The 20,462-nt window shown below is 35.7% G+C and overlaps 1 protein-coding gene across 1 annotated transcript in view; it reads left to right on the top strand.

The window, feature by feature from the left end:
- Positions 1-2,970: 2,970 nt before the first annotated feature.
- KCNH7 (potassium voltage-gated channel, subfamily H (eag-related), member 7) overlaps positions 2,971-20,462 on the top strand; it is a gene marked incomplete at its 5' end in the record, with an annotated part of 44,295 nt that continues 26,803 nt past the window's right edge. The window contains 4 exons of the mRNA XM_009709306.1: positions 2,971-3,370; positions 4,090-4,289; positions 14,718-14,970; positions 19,493-19,698. Coding sequence (XP_009707608.1) covers positions 2,971-3,370; positions 4,090-4,289; positions 14,718-14,970; positions 19,493-19,698 — 1,059 coding nt within the window. The remainder of the gene's footprint in view (positions 3,371-4,089; positions 4,290-14,717; positions 14,971-19,492; positions 19,699-20,462) is intronic.

The following is a 20,462-nucleotide window of genomic DNA, read 5'->3' as shown; positions in this document are numbered from 1 at the left end:
GCCAAAATGCACAATAACCAAACAAGAGAAAAGTATCAAAATTATGTTGGCTATACTGGTTAACAAAATGTTAGATTGGCAGATTGGAATATATAAATACTGCAATGGAGAAATCTAAGCTGACCTTTTTTACTTTTCTCTATAATTCTCTTTATTTGCAATGAAAAAGTAAATTTGAGGAAACAGAATGTCTGTTTTGGCCGAATCTATTTTAAATGGTTATTACCTTAAGTCCTTTATCTTTTTAATAAATCTTAAAAAATCTAAAATCTAAAAAATCTAAAAAGTCTAAAATCTAAAATCTAAATCTAAAAAAGACTTCTTCAATGTATAGTAGGGATTTTAGATTCTGAAAGTGCTTAAATATGTGCTATGGTCCTAATGAATTCCAGTTTAGGCAAACAGTTAAGTGCCTTTCATAAATGAAATACCGTTTGCACTAAATATACTATAGTGGGGGAAAATGATCCTGTACCCACCTTCTACCAATTCAGATTCACAGTTTCAGTAGCAATGAGATTCTTATGTGCTTCTGGCTCACAATAAATGTTTCTACTGAAAAAAAAAATAAAATAAAAATTAAAAATCCTGATGTGGGTATCCAGCAGCTCTTGAACTTGTAGCCCAGCTGATAAAGCTAGGTATGATGAAAACAGAGCAGCAAGCAATTCAGAGAAAAGAGTAGCATCTATCTGATTGCTATTTGCAGATGTTAATTGTTGGCACTGGATTGGTTAAGGTGGGTATCTGACACAGTAGGACGTCTGCCTCCTTGGGTGCTATGCTGAGCAAAGTATTCCAGCACACCAAGGAAATTACATTGCACAAGGCATAGTTCTGACACCTAGTACTTCTGTCCCTGGCCAAGTGCCACATGGGAGGTGCACTGTTACTGTGTGAAGGCTACATCTACTCTGTCAAGTGGACAGCATGTAAAGGCACACCAAAACCTATGGGTTGTGCTTTCCACATCTGCTGCCAGCTGTATTTTAGTATCAAAGCCTCTCCACTGTGTTAAAGAAAATTCAGTGTCAGGATGAATTTCTTGATACTTTAAAGCCTATCTAGTCTCACTCATGCTGATTTCACCCTGAAGAGGTAGAGTTTGCTTGTATTACACACCTCCTGCGTACTCCAGAGCTCACACTGATGCAGTATTTAAGCATGGGATTGACACTGAGCATGTGTAATACTAGCAAATCTTATCTTAAGAATGAGGTTAAGAACAGTGTTCTTAAGAACACCGTTGACATATTTTGGATTCACAGTCTGCTTTCTGATCTATTTAAGGAGCATTGTAAGAATATGTTGCCTACTGCATGGTGTAGAGATATGACTACATCTGTAATACAATAGTTCCAACACCCCACTAAGAGCAAATGTTAGCTTTTCTTAAGATTGCTCTTTTCCTTAAGGGATCATAAATGTTTAAGCCTGATCTACCTTACACAAAAAATGTACCTAATGGCAATATTCACATGCTGAAGTTCAGCCTAGGCATAGCTTTTTGAAGGATATGGTCTTTCAGACTGTTGAGGTCACAATCAATGAAACAGTCTTCTTTATGTGGCAATGAGAAATTCACCCTGAAATTATTCTCTGTGATGTTAAATTGAACCAAGGAGTGTTACCCTGTGTTACCCTACATTATCCTCTTTCTCATTTACTCAGTAAGTATGCACAATATATTGAGCTATCCACTGACAAATGCAGCCAAGAAGGCGTCTTTTTTTGTTCCAAGGGCTTTGGGATTTTACTTAGAAACATGGTAAATGTAAGGATTTAATAAAACATAAAAACTAGTCTTGTACTTGTTGAAAGAAAGCTTTAATGTGACACATACTACCATCAGAGTGGTTTGTAAGGCTTGGAAAACATTTCCAGTTAAGTGTTATGTAATATACATGCATGTTAAAAAAAGGAAGGAAAAACTTACTAAAAACTTATTCAGTCTTGATATTTACTGACTACTTTAATATATGTTCAGACTTAATGGAGGGGAAAAGGTAGCTGAGTTCTTTTTGAAATCAAGTAGTTACTATTTACAATGTTGTCAATATCTTTTACAAGGAATTAAAAAGTATGAAAATGATTTACTGATTGAAAATTGTAAATTTACATTAATAAAATTTAGATTCCTTTAAAAAGATCAGAGCCTCAAAAAGGTTGCAATGAATCATAATGCAAGTCTGCGCTTAAAAGCTCAGGATATATTCCTGGTTTATAACTGACCCTTTTTTTTTTTAATGGTATAGCACTTCTGTTAGTGGCTTTTACCACTACCCCTGCAAGCTTCAGGATGAAAGGTGCAAAAAGAAGATTAATCTGCAGTCTGGCAACAGTAACTTTTCCATGATTTTCTAGTCACAGTAGTTGATCTTCTTTTAGCTGTATAGAGTGTTCTGACCGTTAAAACCAGGAAGAATATTTGCAGAATTATACATAGTCTTTGGAACATTGCCGCCCTGTTCCTTCTCTCTTCTAGAACATGTGTGCCAGACCATTGCAAGGAGTCTCTAAGTTAGGATCGAATATAGTCACACAGCTTTGTTCAAATATCATAAATACTTATTACCTACAAAACTGGTCATATAATTATGAGTAGTTCCAATAACTTACAGATTTTATTGTGCCAAAACATAGTGAATCTAATGGATCATTTAAGTCCATTAGGGTGGATTGAAGAGTCCAGATCAAGAAGAATATTCAAAATGAAAGAGTATTGAGCAGATAATGACAACTTCAATATATCTTAATTTAAAATGTGCATTTCTTATTGTTTTCTTCACTGTTTTTATAATAAAATTGATAGTTTAAAGAAAATGAAATCAATTTTACTTTGAAATGGTTTAATCTACTGGTTTTGTTAATTCCCCATAATAATGGAATTTGCACTGGTTTATTCATGCTGACTATCTGTAAGAGTACATTTGCTAACACAGAAAATCCATTTCTATCTTATTTTTACAGACAACAACATTAATAGGTCTTCTGAAGACAGCTAGACTGCTGCGTTTGGTGAGGGTAGCACGGAAATTGGACAGATATTCAGAATATGGTGCTGCAGTTCTGATGCTCCTTATGTGCATATTTGCACTAATTGCACACTGGCTTGCTTGCATTTGGTATGCCATTGGAAACGTAGAAAGACCTTACTTGGCTCACAAGATTGGCTGGTTGGATTCTTTAGGAGAACAATTAGGAAAGCATTACAATAAGAGTGATGCAAGCTCTGGACCATCCATCAAGGACAAATATGTTACAGCACTTTATTTTACCTTCAGCAGTCTGACAAGTGTAGGATTTGGAAATGTGTCTCCAAACACCAACTCAGAAAAAATTTTTTCCATCTGTGTCATGTTGATTGGCTGTAAGTAGTTTTATCTTATTATTTTTTATTTTTTTTTCCAGTGTTAAGCAAATGACTTAACAGTCTAAGCTAATAAGATTATAAGCATGCAGCCAGAAGGGTAAATTCCCAGGGAAAATAATGTTATACACAAAAATGTTGTGACTCATGCAGTGTCAGGAAGTAGTCATGTGCTTGACTACTCAAAATCTGCTATCCAAACTATCAGAAGTTTTGTGTTATGTATCAGTGTCTGTAAGCAAATCCTGTATAGGGTAGGAAGCTGAGTTTTGAGCGGATTTAGGAAACTAGAGCCCATCATTTTTGGATAATCATAATTATATTTTATTTGTTGATTTAAACCCTGAACATATAAATATACATGTAGCTTCTTAACTTTGCTTTTTGTTCTTAACTTTTACTTAAACCTAGTTCCTACTTCTTAGTTCTACCAAAGTCTGTAAAATTAGATAACTTACAACACTAAATTCAGGACTACAAATCTCCAAAGATAAATATTACCAACTTGATTACGATTTAACATTTAAGCCTCGTCTGCTAACTGAGTTGGTATTGGTACAGTCAAATCAATGAAAAGCTTCAGGTAAATCAATTCCACATCTCTAAAAATGTTACGAGACTCATCTGAGCTGTTTTACATACAAAGTACATTATAAGAACTGTTGCATTATCTACAAAACCCAATGATATGATTTAAGATTTGTTTCTATTTAATCCAGCATTAATGTACGCTAGCATTTTTGGAAATGTGTCTGCAATAATCCAAAGACTGTACTCGGGAACTGCACGGTATCATATGCAGATGCTGCGAGTAAAGGAGTTTATACGCTTTCATCAAATCCCTAATCCTCTGCGGCAGCGACTTGAGGAATACTTCCAGCATGCATGGACATACACCAATGGCATTGACATGAACATGGTATGTTGTTCTGTTTTTCAGGCACAGATGCTGAGGACTAGATAAATGCATGAGAATTTAGAAAGAGATTGTAAGTCTTCATTATTTATGAGCTGTAAAAGTACAAGCTTGAAAAAAGTGGATATATAGCAATTATTGAAAACCAAGGCATTACAAATCTGGCAACCAAACATTTAGCTGCCTTGATTATTACAAATTGATTCAGAAATCTGAACTCTCGCTGTGCATAGGAAAGCTTGAGAACCGCAGTTCACTATTATAAGCTTAAGACAAGACAAAAAGAATCATAGGTTTCTTATTTCAGACATAGCTGTTCCAGAATTTTGTTTGTTCTTTGGCCTGATTTTTAACTTCCACTATCAAACAAGAGTACCTCTGTCAGTATCTACAGAGTTACTTTTCTATAAAACCTGTGGAGATCCATTCTTTTTCAAAACTACTGTGTAATCTAGAACAGGTATATTGGGGGTGGGTGGAACAGAGGAGCAGGCAGGTGGATTAGCTCCTCTTTTCAGCGTGAAATATTCTAATCATATGATGGTCTGAACAGTGGTTTGGTTGCATTTACAACCACATAATTCTGCACTGTAAGTCAACACAGTACTACTAACCATTTAGCAATCCACGGAATCTCATTTCTAGGCAAGGTACAACACTTATATTTTCTGTTCTTGATAAAAAACCTGTAAACTCTCCTTATATAAAAATACATTATGTGGCCAGCTAAAAAGGAATAACAATCTGCTAATGAGCAAAAGTAAGCATCTATATTTCTGGCTTATTTTCTGGAGACAGAAACAGTTTTTCTGAAAAGTTGACATAGGTTTGAAGATACCGAGAGCGTTGTGCATCTTAAGGATCTGCGAATCTGTGTCTCTACAGGGCTGCTTTCCAGAGCTATTCTGAGCTCTCCATAAAGCTGGCAAGAACAAGAAAACCTATGCATTTTTGTAACAATTTAACTAGAAATCAGTCTCCAAAATTTTGACATAAATTCAAACAGCTTCCATGTGGTATCTATACATATGTTTCTGAATGACTGTCAGAGTGGTACACTTCTATGCAGTAAGCAGAAACAATGGTCTTGATTAGAAGCTCTTATAAATCTGAATCACTGACAGCTTGACTTTATGGTTACCATTAAGTAAAGCAGATCTTAAAAGTAAGACAGCAAATTAAATATATTGGGCTTCACCTCCCACTTCCATGAGTGTCCTCTGCAGAGGGATATTATGCCCAGCACAGGACAAGGATACTTGTATAAACCTCTGCAAGGGATTACTGCAGTGGAAGGCAGCATCAGTAGCTTCATCTTGTATGGCACTGAATGGCCCTAATTTCTTCTGATGGCAATGAGATTGTGGGGTACTCAGCGCTTTGCAGGATCAGGCCCTTAAGCTGCAGGTGGGTGCATCCTAAGCCTAAAGTAGCTCATTGAATTATTTCTGAAGATATTACAAAATCATATACGCCTTAACTAATTCATTACCAGTAATGGATATAGTAAGGACACCTGTTTCACATGAAATAGTAACTAAAACTGGATGTTGTCAGATTAAACTTCGCATAATGCAGGAATTGGTGTACTGGAATTAGTCCTGGATTTGCCATTAATGTGAAATACTAACTAAATGAATTAAATGGCCCATATTCTGCAATATGATTGTGAGGAAGTATGGAGGCTTTGTTTTAAATAAAATGTGAAAACAATCAAATTTAGTATCTTGTTTTGTTATATTTTATTTCTTATTCTGTTCACAATTCTATCCCTCAAGTTTTATGGCAGTCATTTAATTTTCTTTAAAAGTGAGTTTGAATATGTTACACTTAGTGCAAGGATAACATAAGATTTGTGTGATTTATGTTGTACTTATGAAAGATTTATCTCTTTCCTGTCTGCTTCATACCTAAATACATGGAATAACACCACCCACTGGTAAGAGCAGGAGGTATTTATATCAAATCTAATTCCAGTATAAAGTGTGGAGAATATCCATGTTATTTGTTGGGTTTAGAGCTTGTTCAATGCTTTCTAATTTTAATTGTAACTTTTTGCATGATGAAGGGGTAGATAGCAAAGGGAAATAATCCAAGTAGAATCAGATGTGGGGCAAAATGGTTACTAAAAATTAGACATTAAGAAATGCTAATCTAACCACATTTATTAATCACTGTTTTACCCCACAACTCAAATCATGCTTCTCTGCCCAAAAAGATCATGTGCACATTGGTTTGCATTAGATAGTTGCTCTGTAGGAATGTCACTCTAACAAAGTTGCCATGCTGATCATTCTGCATTTTCCTTTGCGTGAATGTTCTTAGTTCAAACCATATATGCATGTTAGCACAAGCACCAATGAAGTTTTCTTGGCTATAAGCCATGTGCATATGAGATGGACTTGCATGTGGTATTAACTTAATTTTGCATGAAATATTTGCATTTACACACCAAAGGGCTAATACTGTCCTCAGACAACTGTTTGACTCCTGTCAATATTTACTGGGAGTTTTTTGCAAATATCTGAAGGTAGAATTTGATCCAATGTCTTTCTTTTTAATTTCATGACTGAAAACTAAATAAAATTCACAACTTCAGTCCTCTTTCTCCTTTTAAATATGAAATGCATGAATAATTTACATTTTATATATATATTTATGTACATGCAATGCATACACACACACATATTCTCATATATATATAAAAATGATATTAGAGAATATGTCTCAAAAGATGCTTTTAATTATCATCAGTAATATACTTAAGAATTCAGTAAAAGTGAAAAAAAACCCAAACAACTTTTAACCTTGGGAATAATACTGCACTAAGAGTAAATAAACATTTTAGATTTCCTAAACAAAATCCTACACTTTATATTGAAAACCATAAGATAATACTTTATGCTCATTTGAAATGGCTGAACTTAAAATTAGCTTTAAAGATCTGCAGGTGAAATATCCTGAGAACATTGTTTATTTGTTAATTTGTTCCCCTCTACTTCATTTCTACATCTCTTTGTTTATGTTTCGTTCCATAATGATTTTGATAAAAACAGTTCCACATAATTATGCATGGACTGAATAACAGGATTTGGGATTTATTTTAATCTGGATAAAAATCATAGTCTATAGAATAAGCGTAATTTAAATTATATCCCTGTGGTATACACTGGCAAAGTTAAATTACAAAAAAATTATTTACAGTGTATATTGTTTTATTAAATATGTCACCAGTCCTGAAGATTCAAAGATACTATTTTTAATTTTTAAACTATCTTGTTCTGTTTTTTCTAAACTCTCTTTACCCTTGTTTCCCGCTTCATTCCAATGTTATCAGTCCAGCACTGATAATAGCATGCCTGTGATGCTTACCCTAAAAAGATGACACACTTAGTGTTTGAGATCCTTTTTAAGTTATGCATGTATTTTTTACAATTCTCCCCCCCTTCTTTCCATGGATCTTCTGTGCATCTGGATAGCTTTACTGGTTTATTTTACCTTTAAAAAGAGTTCAAAGAAGTAAATAAATGGGACAAGTTTTGGAAAGTGTTTAGCCAAATGTACATGTTAATTGAAATTTTGGATGTGGAACAGATTGCTTTTTATTTTGGGTTTTACCCAGTGCCATGAAAGGAGACAGCAAGTCAGAATTTTTATGCATAAATTTATGGAACCTTCTCCTGCAAGCATCCAAGCAAATGGTCGATTTTATATTTGTGATAAGTTGTCTTGACCACAGTGATCATGCAAGTACAGCAGAGCACACACCTATCTTGAAGGTTCAGAACAAGCAATTCTACAGTATCAAATAGAGGGCAGGTTCACCATTGCTTTGGTAAGGCTTCTTTTGTGAGAAATTGGCCACTGGTCACTGGACGACACCACTGTGTTTGTTATTCTTGCTTTTCCTCCCACTGTGATCACTTCTTATGACAAAAACAATTCTACCAACAGAACTTTTGCCAGTAATATCTTTGAACCAGAGAGTCAGAAAAGTAAATTAAAATTTAAAAAGTAACAAGCAGAAGTTCCTTGTACCATCAGGAGGGTAATCCAAATTAGAAGTGTTTGGAACAAAAACTAGTGATAATTGATTAAAGAGAGGGAATATGTAATCATGGTGTAAAGTGGTACTGCTATTTGTCTATATGCCATAATTGAAATCATAAGACATATAAGCCTATCAGAAAGTACCTCAGATATGATTAGCTATAAAGCTGTTCTTTCATTTTCTGTAACAAGATCACTTAAAAAACATGAATGTCTACACTTAATCGAGAAAAGAAGACCTCATAGAAAAAAAAATACTTTCAAGAATGTCAATCTATTTGCAAATTGATCATTTATCAGTTTCTCACTGCATTGTATTTTGTGGTCTAACGTCTCAGAAACAAGAGCACTTAACAATTTTCCAACTATCATTATATTTTTTGAAAGACAGGGATCTGGTTGGCTTCAAACTTCTACAGACATTAAACTTTTCTGTTGATGAGGGAGTCAACAGTTGAAGAAACTGAAATTATTTTCTGTCCTCCTCACCCAGAAATGTATCATATCTCAGAGATCACCTTTTAGATGTACTCAGAAACTGTAATAAGATTATAGATGAAGAATGATCCACTGCAGCTCCAGTAATTTCAACATAAAAATGTCACACAAATCTGTGTCATGGCAATGACTGAAAGCAAAAGATCCTAATTCTTGATAAGGTTGTCAGACTTCAAATCTCGTTGAAAGGTGAATTAGCTCATCACGTCACACAGCTTCACTTCTCTTTCAACTGTTGTAAGGATCTCCTTCATATCCTAAAAAAAAACAAACCAAAACAAAAAAAACCACCCTGACTCTGAAACATTTTCCTGTATGAAGAAGAGGAATCATCACAAATAATCCTTATTCTATCGCGAGCCCAAAAGCTGCTGGAGCAGAATTATCGACACCTGTGACCTTGTTCATTCTTTTCTAAACAGTGAAAGCCCTTGGAAAAGTTTTGGCTTTCTGCTTACAGAAATAGTTCATTTCTGTAATTAAGTATCACAGAAATAGTAAAATCTAAATTCTTTCTAGAAATAGAGCTAGGTTAAATTACAGAAACATTTAGCCTAGATGAAGATGTTATTAAAATCTAAGAGTCAAATGTTTGTGACAGAACTAAATCCCACAATATTCTTTCCATCAGAGGGAACAGCTACTGGGGGACAGAGATCCTAATTCAAAATCTATGCAGCACGATTTGTGCAGCTAAAGAGTCTCAGATTAGTGCTAAAATTAGGTAGCAGAAAGATAAAAATTAAAGACATTGGTTATTTCACCAAATATATGAATTACTATGAATTAATTTCACTCATTCTTACACAACAGACTGACAGACAAATTGTTAATTTTGAATATGAATCCCCACTAGAGTGAACCCTCCAAGCCATGGGGTTTGCTCCCTGTAATTTGTTCAAAATTTATTATTCAAATTGTTTGAGACATTTATTCAGTATGTAGTGATGCCAATGTCAATATATCCTTAGATCTATATTATGCACATGAGATCCAAATAGAGATTAAGTATGCATAGTGTACAACACAAAGTGTATTTATTCACACCCCTTTGTACCTTCAGGTGCTCAATTTTTTTGCTGGGTTAGTTTTTGTGTGGATTGGTTTCTCAAACAATTTCATGAGGACAGACCAAGACAGGGCAGGAATAAACAGATAGTGGGGAAGGACCAGAATTTCTCTTTCAGTTCATGCCAGTTTAAATTGTCAGATGAACTTGAGAGTCTATGTTTATCTTTCCCTCTATATGCTGGTTACTTGCCACTCATAAATAAGCCTGACTGATTCTAGGACAAGAAAGCCTTAATCAAAATGAGTTTCCACACACTCCAAACAGGCCCACAACACCCAAGAGCCCTCTGTCCTCTCTTCAGCTGCTCCCTGGCATTTAATGTTTGATCTCAACTATATTTCAACAGAGAAAATGTATGACAGAAGATTATATGCAGAATTAAAGGAATATCTTTGACTGCCCAACTGCAGGGACTCAGAAGCATCTTTTGTACTATGAAAAGCTGAGACAGCTGGGACTGTTCAGCCTGGAGAAGTAAAGGCTCACAGGGGATCTCATCAATGTGAACAAATATCTGAAGGGAGGGTGTAAAGAAGAGGGAATCAGGCTCTTTTCAGTGGTGCCCAGTGACAGGACCAGAGGCAATGGGCAGAAACTGAAACAGAAGGTTCCATGCAAACATCAGGAAAAACTTTTTTACTGCGAGGATGACTGAGCACTGGCACACGTTGCCCAGGCAGGTTGTGGAGTCTCCATCCTTGGAGGTATTCAAAAGCCATCTGGACGTCATCCTGGGCTACCAGCTGTAGGCAGCCCTGCTTGAGCAGGGGGTTGGATAAGATGACTTCCAGAGGTCCCTTCCAACTTCAACCATTCTATGATTCTGTTGGTATAGAATGTGATATTTCCATGTTTAATGACAATTATTGTAGTTAATATCCTGATTTTCTTCAGCTTGGATGCTTTCTAAATATTTTCTGTAGGACAGATGTTAATACCTGTTCCAGAATTGAGGACAGCAAATTTAAAAGTTGTCATGAATCTTGTCATTTATCCAAAAAGACCAAAGTTATTGTTGACCCAAACATTTGCTAGTTGTCTGAGGTTAGGGCACATAGATGTCTCCAATTCCGTTGTCACAAAGGTGTCTGATACATGTATGAGTGATACCTTCTTGTCATCTTGAAAAAGAGAAGTTGATGAAGCTGAACTCCCTCTCCACTTAAAAAAGACCACCTTCTTCAAGGCAATATGAATCATGTCCCTATTATCCTCACTAAATTTCAATCACTTATTCCACGTAAAATGTTTTACTTCTCTCTGAATGACAATGTCCTCCTCTCTAAGCATGCTAAGTAGATAAACCAATGTTATTTGATGTGGAACCAGTTTTATTCCAGACAGGAAAGACCAATGAACTTGAACTTGATAACTATCAATGACAGACAACTGGAGCCTATGGCCACAGGATCAAAACTGGTTTTCCTTTTTTTTTTTTTTTTTTGGGGGGGGGGGGAGGCTGATTTTGTATCTTGTTAAATGTCTTTTTCAAAAGATCTGTGTCTTTCAAATTGTGCATGAGTTCTGATTCTAAACATCATTCTAATCATGAGAATCCAAGATTTTTCTCACCAGAGCCCAGTGGAATCACTATTGAAGAGATATTGAGTGCAACAACAGAAACATGTTAGAAAAGAATGGAGCAATTGAAACCCAAACCTGTATTCGAATAAATTATTAATTTTGGATTTGTCATTGAGAATAGTGCTATTTAAAGAACAAATCTAACTTTATCATTTTCAAAGTTTTATTTTGAAAATTATTTTATTTTTACATTACCTAGTCCTACGTTCATATAATTTCAAGATTATGCTGGCTTTTAGTTGTTTAGAGAAGTGTATTTTAGATTTTTCTTGTCACATTGCAGTGTGACTTAAATGTGTTTGAAGACTCCAAAAGCTCACAACAAATTAAAAGAATTGAAATGCAATATTTAGAGTTTTATTATTTTTAAGCTATTCTCATGATTTTGAAGACTGCATGGATGATTTTCTAATATTTAGAGTTGTCAGTATGTGTACACATAATGTATTGATGTTGATTGCCACGTTATAAGAACATGAGTTTCAATACAATTGTTCCTGCTCTACACAGACAATCAAAGATATGTGTGAGAATCAGATACTTCCTTATTAACACAAGATAAAAATTGATGGATAAGAAATATTTTCTCAAAGTAATGAAAGTCTGAATATTAGGAATGTACATGGAGGCTTGGGTTGGCAAGATGTCTGTACTGCACACCATAAAACTTAGTTTGGAAACATCAAATTCTGTATAGTGTCAGCTACTGGACTTGGATTAAATACCTCAGTACGTACAATGTGCACAATATGGTAAGCTCCTTTTAGTAATGTAGTATATAGTGATATGTTAACAATTTTATCTTCAAATCAGCTGCTTTCTTGCATTTCTAAACTTGTGTTAGTGGAGCAATCTCCAAAACTCCATTGGAAATCAATGCTATTTGGGCACTTGTCTTCCTTCTAGACATTTGACAACTGTGGTATTGAAGAGCAAATGTTCTTCCTCTCTGATGCATAACAACTGTTTTAGAGTGTAAGCTCCATGGGGCAGGGACTTTTTAATCACATTTACTTGAACAGAGGCTAGTATCTTTCAGATGTTACCGGCATATAAATAACTATTAACTAATATGCAATGATTTTAGAAGTTTCATGTGAAGTATAAATTAATTATCAAAATAATTGTTTCTTTAAAGAAATACCCAAAGTATCTTCAGAAATATAAACCAACACACATGGTCTGCATGGTTTTTGCTTAATGGTAAAGTACAATCCCTTGATAAATGAGAGAAACAGAAGCTGACATGAAAAATGAATACAATTTATCCTAAGGCTGTGCTCCTGACTTTCTAACAATTCAAATACCTTTTCCTGTAAGTACCTCTGAATTGAAAATATATTTCCTATATTTCATATATATTTATGCATCCTATAAAAAATGGAGTTCTTCTAAATTATATTCAGATAAATGTATAGCAAAAGATATAATTCAAAATAGGTCTTTTTTACTCACATGACTAGAAAACAATTTCAAAATAAACACCTACAATTTTTCTCCACCTGTATCATAGACCAGAAGTCTTTGGTTATCAGTTTCTCAGTATCGTTCAGTAAATAAGTTGCTACAACCTACAATACTTTTGTTTCAATATAATTACATTAAAATAAAAACAGTAATTGCATACTAAGCTATTTCTAGTGGTGTGATAGATATTGAAAACAGAGTAGCACCACAGAAGGTTTTCATTTATCGTGTTTGCTTTTGCTGATTGTTAAATGCTGGCTTTTTTCTGAGGATGTATAAATTTCATGTGGTAATGCCCTATAGCTCATAAAATTTTTTGTATATATGTGTGTTAAAGCATTCTGTTTGTTATTTCACAGCATTGGTTTCCATTAGCAATCATAGAAACATTTCAACTCAGTTAAAGGTACTCATATTTCATTTGTAAATCATAGCTTGGATTGTGTGGACAGAAGCCTCGTATCAGAAGTGTATTCATCTTCTCCATTAGCAAGGGGTATGAGCTGTGAATATCTTTATGCAATAAGAGTGAGTGCACAGACCTTTATTGTGCTGAAGTAAGAATTAATATAGCAACAAGTGAATGCATTTTGGTGTTTGTTTTTTTTTTCTGTTCAGGAATATTTACGTGTTTGTAGAAAAACAGTGCAGAGGATAAACAGGAATGAACTAAAAGACTGTTCTAGTAACAGAAGACATATCCTGTTCAGATATTCAAAAGACTGGTAGCATCAGTTCATGTTTTGTCCTTAGAAAAATGCAACAGATGTAGCTGGTCCCAGGAAAAGCATATGACACATTAACATCATTGACAGCAGATAACAGGATTTAACAGAAAGAAAGGGTGGTGCATAATAATGTGTCAGGCCCATTCCTTAACACAGCCGGCAGAGTCACAAGGTGTGCAGTACTCCCATAGAAGTCAGTAGCAGAAATGTTTATTGATTCTAAAAGAATCAGAGGTAATATGATCTTAGACAATTTAGGAAAGCTCACACATAATGACCATGTTGTCACTTTTTTTCTTCTAAAAAATATTAACATGTTACCATGGTACCCGAGAGGAATCCCGTGGTTCTACTTCAGGCAAATTCCCATTGTTCTGAGTAAAAGATGAGCAAGGACCATAGCAACTAGCCCTCTGGTTTGCTGAACTAATCATCTGCCTGTGTAAATCTGCATAACATCATTGTTTCAGTGGCACTTGTTGCTTTTTCTGATAAAAATCTAAGTCTTATGCTTACAAGCAGAATATATTAACATGAAAATCCCATTAAAATGCCCTCTCTCTGAAAAATACCTGATCTTGTTCAGACAGCTCTCATTTTACAAATGTCATGGTTCTGTCAGCAAAAACCTCTCTTCTATTAAATGTAGTGCTTTTATAATTGAGAAAAAGGAAATAGACATATTAGTCCAAATAGGTGAAATTCAGTCGACTCTCCCTTTAGCTGTCTTATTTGTTATTTTACTGCAGAATATTCATTCATATAACTTAGTGCCATTTCTCGCAATGAAAGAAATCTTAATAACAAATTTTGTAATCATTACATACATTAGTATGTACATTAGTATTCACATTGTATAAGCTTTGCAATATAGATTACACTATGCGCTTGTTGAAATGAACACTCTGACAGATCTTAGGGCCACCTCTATATGTATGTCACTTCTTTCTTTCTGTCCAGGAAGAAAACCTAAAAATTATATAAAGCAACTTTCATAGCATTCCCATGAAATCTTTATGCTTGTCTTTCCAGGTCCTGAAGGGGTTTCCAGAATGCTTACAAGCTGACATTTGTTTGCACCTCAACCAAAATTTACTTCAGAATTGCAAAGCCTTCCGGGGAGCCAGTAAAGGCTGTCTTCGAGCTTTGGCTATGAAATTTAAGACAACACATGCACCTCCTGGAGACACTTTGGTACACTGTGGAGATGTTCTCACTGCTCTTTACTTTGTGTCAAGAGGCTCCATTGAAATCCTTAAGAGTGACATTGTTGTAGCCATTCTTGGTAAGTAGATTACGACAAGGCATGTTAGAAGAGTCAGGGGATTGAAAAGAAATATCCACTGTTGTTCCTGGGGAAGGAAATCTGTAAATGTTTTACTAACTGTTATTTAAAATCAAACAGAGAAATAATTTAAACAGCAAAGTCTATTTTACTGCAATAATTCATGTGCACCAAAGAGCCCACATCCTTGGATATCTAAAATATAAGAGCAGAAGTGAGTCAGATTTATCTCTAGGTAAGTGGTAAACTGCAAATTGAGGCAAGCAGATATCAGATTAATCCAGTTCTGATTATGCTGCAAGAACCAAAGGCAAGGACACTCTTTTCTTGAACAGTGCATGAGGGTACTGAGACACATTGTCCCCCTATATGCTAATTGGAGAAAAACATGTGTCTACTTTAGGCATTGTATAGCCTGGGAAGTTACTTGTTTCCTTTCCCAGTGAAGATGGCTCAAAGAAATGTTGAATCTGGCTGGGAACTCACCTGTAGCTGGTGATGGCTGCTATGTGGAAGCAGTAAGACTTCATTAGCTACAGTAATTTTAAAAGTAAAATAACTAAAACCCTACCTTAACAAGACTACTGATTTATTTCTCCAATTTAATATCAGATAATAATAATGCAAAGAAAAACTGAGTAGATGAGTAAGGATTTTGCTGTATGGGATACCTATACCAGCTGTAACATCATTCATATGTTCTCCTTTCTGTTTATCATCCACTGTAGGAAGTTACAGCCAGAAAAGTAGCTGAGGCAAAATGTGGAGTGGTATCTGTATGTTGCTATTAATCCACTTGTGACTGATTATTCTGCTAGTACTTTGCAGAGTGGCTACGTGAGCAGAAGTACAAAAGTGTGCCTACAGCAATCCTTGCCTAGGTTTAGATGATGTTATCAAGACAATTTGTCATCTCATGCTGTTGCACCTCATCAGCTGGCCCAGCTTTAGGCACAAGCAAAGTAGGGAGCATGCAAGTGTAACACTGTGATGTTTTTACTTATCTGTGTGAGTGTCTGCCCCTGATTATCAAGGATTTCATCTCTTACATCAAAAACATGTAAATTTCTATAGCACTCACAATCAAGAAACATTGACAAGTTTATGAACTCATTCATTTCTTCCTGGGCCAAAGATGCAGACTGCTCAAGTTTTGCATGTTATGCACATCGGATCCCTGTGCTCTCACACTGCAGCAGAAACCCAGGTATTTGCAGGGCAATGCCACTTTTATCTCTTCCAGCCTATAGCTCCTCCCACCAGGGGCAGCAGTTTGGAGCCCCAGTCTCCCAGGGAATGGTGGTCCAGACTGAAAGAGAGACAGACAAAATAACTGCAGCCAAAAGAATCTGCTCCGTAGGACCACATCCTTTGCACAACACATGAGGCAGGAGCCTGCCTGATAGCTGGCTCCAGTCAATGAGTCTGTGGTATCTTGAAGAATCTACTAAAAAAAAATAGATGACACAAATGAAAATTACTCTGCAATGAAATCACACAAAGTTTATCAATACTTAGCCAAACATTTATAGTTAATACCTCTTTCTGAAAAACTTACACACAGAAATGGACATAAAAACACTCAATGCTTTGTCCTCTGGGGATGAAAAGACTTCAGTCCAACAGAGGTAGCATGGATGAAGTTTCCACCCTTAACAAGTATTGCAACTTCATCACAAAAATCAAAGATTTCTGAGAAATGTTGGGGTTTTTCCCCCAGTTTTCCTCAACTCATCAGCACTGCCTGATGTTGCTGAGTAAGGTCTGATCAGTACTGGCCTGACAACAGTAATTCTGTGCCAAATCCTTACAAAATACAATGCCTGTGGACCTCTGTTGCCGTTTAAGGCTGGGCTGGCAATTAAAGTGAATGACAGATGCTCTCTATTAACCCCAGAAGGGGAAGGAAAGGAGAAAAGGGAGAGAGACCTATGGGCTGGAAAATTAAAACAACTTTAGTAAAACGATAACAATGAAAAAGAGTATAACAACATTAATCCTAGTACTACTAATAATAGAAATAAAAGTATAGAAAAACAATATTGAGCTTCCCAATGATGATCACAGAATTGCGAGCCACAGTGGCATGCATCACTGATGCGGCATGGTGGGTACTGGAATGTCCTGGACTGGATGCAGCCGCAGACAGATTCAGGAATACATGGATTGGGATTGGAGGCAGGAGAACGAGCAGAGTCCTACAGCAATGCTGGCCATGAAAGAAGAATAGTCAACTCCCATGATCCCTTAGCTTTATACTGAGTATGACGTGTATGGGACGGAATACTTCATTGGTCAGTTTTTGGCCACCTGTCCCATCCACTCCTTCCTGCCTGTGTGACCCTTTTATGCTTTTTTGCTTGTGGACCATAAGAGAGCCAACAGTGACTTTGGTTCCCACAGGAATAAGTACAAACATGAGCCTTTCTGCATACCAATGCTACCATTACCTTAGGAACAACTATAAACATCAAGCATTATCAATTCTAAAAGCAGATACTGTCTGAAAAACATGTAGTCAACTTTAGAAAGTGCAGTTACTTAGAAGAAACTTAACTGAAGGAAAATCTACTGAAATGAGAATTGGTCCTGTTTTAGTCAAAACCAGGACAACATCGAGGAATCTACCACCCCTTTCAGTTTAGCAGACAAGATACAAAAATACTGCGATCATGTTAATGCTCATATTGCAGAGAAGGTATTATAAACCTTGAATAGGGATCTCTGCATTCATAAACATTAAGGCCAGAAGGACTATTAGATTATATTGGCTAACCTCTGTTATACCACAGTCTCCTGTTACGTTTAATACCTTTAACTATCTCTTGTGTCTGATGAACCATGTTTGATGAAAGAAAAGCAATGGGTTTTGATCTAAAGACATAACAAGATGAAAAAGTGACCACTTCTCTTGGCAATTTATTTCCATAGTTAATAATTTTTGTATGCTTTATTTCCAGTATAAAATTATCTCGCTCCAATTTCTTTCCATTGGTTCTTGCTATGCATTCCTTGTTATGTTCTACAGTTCTAGTAAAAAATTTCTATAGGGTAATTTTTTCTCTCTAGAAGGATATATGCAATATAATCAGGTTACCTCTTAATCTTCCTGTTAATATGCTAAACAGACTGTGCTCTTTAAGATCCTCATTGAAAATCAGCCCTGAAATTATTTTTTGTATCTTTTAGCTGCTTGCTTACCCAGTTTTCAGCTTCCTTTTTAGAAAACAGAGACACCAAAACTACTTGCAGTAACCTAATGTAAAAGACACAAATTTTTAACAGAGAGGCAAAATCAGCCCTGTATTCTTTTTTACCAGTCTACTGTTTCTCAGTTGCTATGACCACTATTCTTTTCCAAAACTGTTTTCCTAGTTCCCCCTCAAACCCCATTTTGCAGGGAAGCCCTTACTTTAGAGCATATTTTCACTGGTCTATAGCTGCAGCTGCTCTGGATTGATGAAGGTTAGGTGCAGATTTGGAGAAAATGAGCAATTAAAAAGAGATGACAATTTTAGCAAACAAGTACCGCAAAAGTGTCAACATTGATGGAAAGAATTGTAATAGTATCAAAACAGAGGCAGCTATGTTTAAAGACCTTCTTCAAAACAACTTCTGCGTCTTGGAAGTTTTGCATTCCCTCTGAAAAATATAAAAACTAAGTCATTTTCTACTAAAATGTACTTTAAGTATGGCCTGTTTCTTCATGTAATTCTTAACAAAATGAGATTCCAGGCCAGACAGGTCCTGAACTACACTGAACAACAACAGAAATTACATCTTTGTCAATATGATTTAAATCAGCAAAGAATGTTTTTACAAGAAAGGACAAAGGAACTTGTTCTAGTCATGCTGTTTTGAGGGAACTGAACAAAAACTGTGATGAAACTAGATTTTCCTTGCACTTAGTCCAGTTATTTGCCTATGTAATTTCATTGGTTTTAATAATTTCATTTTTAATATTTATTAATAATAGAATCATAGAATCATAGAGTCATTATGGTTGGAAGAGACCTCAAAGATCATCAAGTCCAACCGTATACCTGATGCCACCCTGTCCACTAAACCATGTCTTGAAGTACCATATCTAAATGTTTTTTGAACACCTCCAGGGACAATGACTCCACCACCTCCCTGGGGAGCCTGTTCCAATGCCTAACAACTCTAACAGTGAAGAAGTTCTTTCTAATGTCGAGCCTGAACCTCCCCTGGCGCAACTTGAGACCATTTCCTCTCGTCCTATCGCTAATTACCGGGGAGAAGAGTCCAATCCCCACCTCACTACAACCTCCTTTCAGGTAGTTGTAGGCAGCAATCAGGTCTCCCCTCAGCCTCCTTTTCTCCAGACTAAACAACCCCAAATACTTTTTATTTACAACAACACATGTGTAATGGTAATCTGATTCTATCACTTCATGTAAAATCACATATTCCACATCATTATGATAAAGAAATACATCATTCAATTTAATGGCTTATTCATGTTTAAAATAATCATCTCCATTTAATTTTCTTTCTGCAGGGAAAAATGATATTTTTGGAGAGATGGTACATCTTTATGCAAAACCAGGAAAGTCAAATGCAGATGTGAGAGCTCTAACTTACTGTGACTTACACAAGATCCAGCGAGAAGATCTACTGGAAGTTTTGGATATGTACCCTGAATTTTCTGATCTCTTCCTCACCAATCTAGAACTGACTTTTAATCTGAGAGACGAAACTGCAAAGGTACATACAAGAGAAGTGATTTTTTTTTCTTAATATTGGGCCGAATCTGTCCCACAGTAACAAAACTTGAAAATAGCAATTGAAAAACCAAGGTTAGCAAAATTAAAAGCTAAAAGCTTGAGGCCAAATTCTATTTTAAAAATATATAGTCAGCTTATTGTTCCTACTGAAGTCTGTTAAACTCAGCAGAAGTCAATGAAGTGATTCAGATGATGTTAATCTAACAGGATTTGGTTCTATATTTAAATAGTATTAAAGTTTCAGACAGGGGGATTTTAGATGTTTTGTTAAAGCCATGGAAAATATGTTTTTTTCAGATGACTATAGCCTGGGTCACCACAAGGGGAACTTTTGACACTAAATATAGTTGTACAGCCATAAAATAAAGATAAATCAGATTATCTGGATTAATTCTGTGTCTAACAATAGAAAATACTTAATTGCCTTTCAGACGTGAATTGTTAATTCTCTTATCTCAGAGTGCAGCCTACCTCCTAGAAGACTAAAAGTGTACAAGGGACTTTTCAAATTTCACTCAGTCTTCAGATTTGCAGGGATTTCTTGATCTCTTTTTCCCACAGTGACTGTCCTAAGTGTCCCCTTTGGCACAGACTGCATCTTCAGGAAAGCAGAAAAATTACTAGTGTTTCCTTATTTTAGACTGCTGGGGTCAGTCTGAATTGGGAAAGAAAGGGGAGGTTTGGCCAGAAGGGAAGAGGGGAAGGTCTATTGCCCAGCTCATGCTACTGGGGCTAAATCTTTCC

The sequence above is a fragment of the Cariama cristata genome, unplaced genomic scaffold, assembly GCF_000690535.1.
Source record: "Cariama cristata isolate BGI_N322 unplaced genomic scaffold, ASM69053v1 scaffold3341, whole genome shotgun sequence".
Lineage (NCBI taxonomy): Eukaryota > Metazoa > Chordata > Aves > Cariamiformes > Cariamidae > Cariama > Cariama cristata.
Note: the sequence above shows the minus strand (reverse complement) of the source record. Positions and strands in the feature narration are given on the sequence as shown.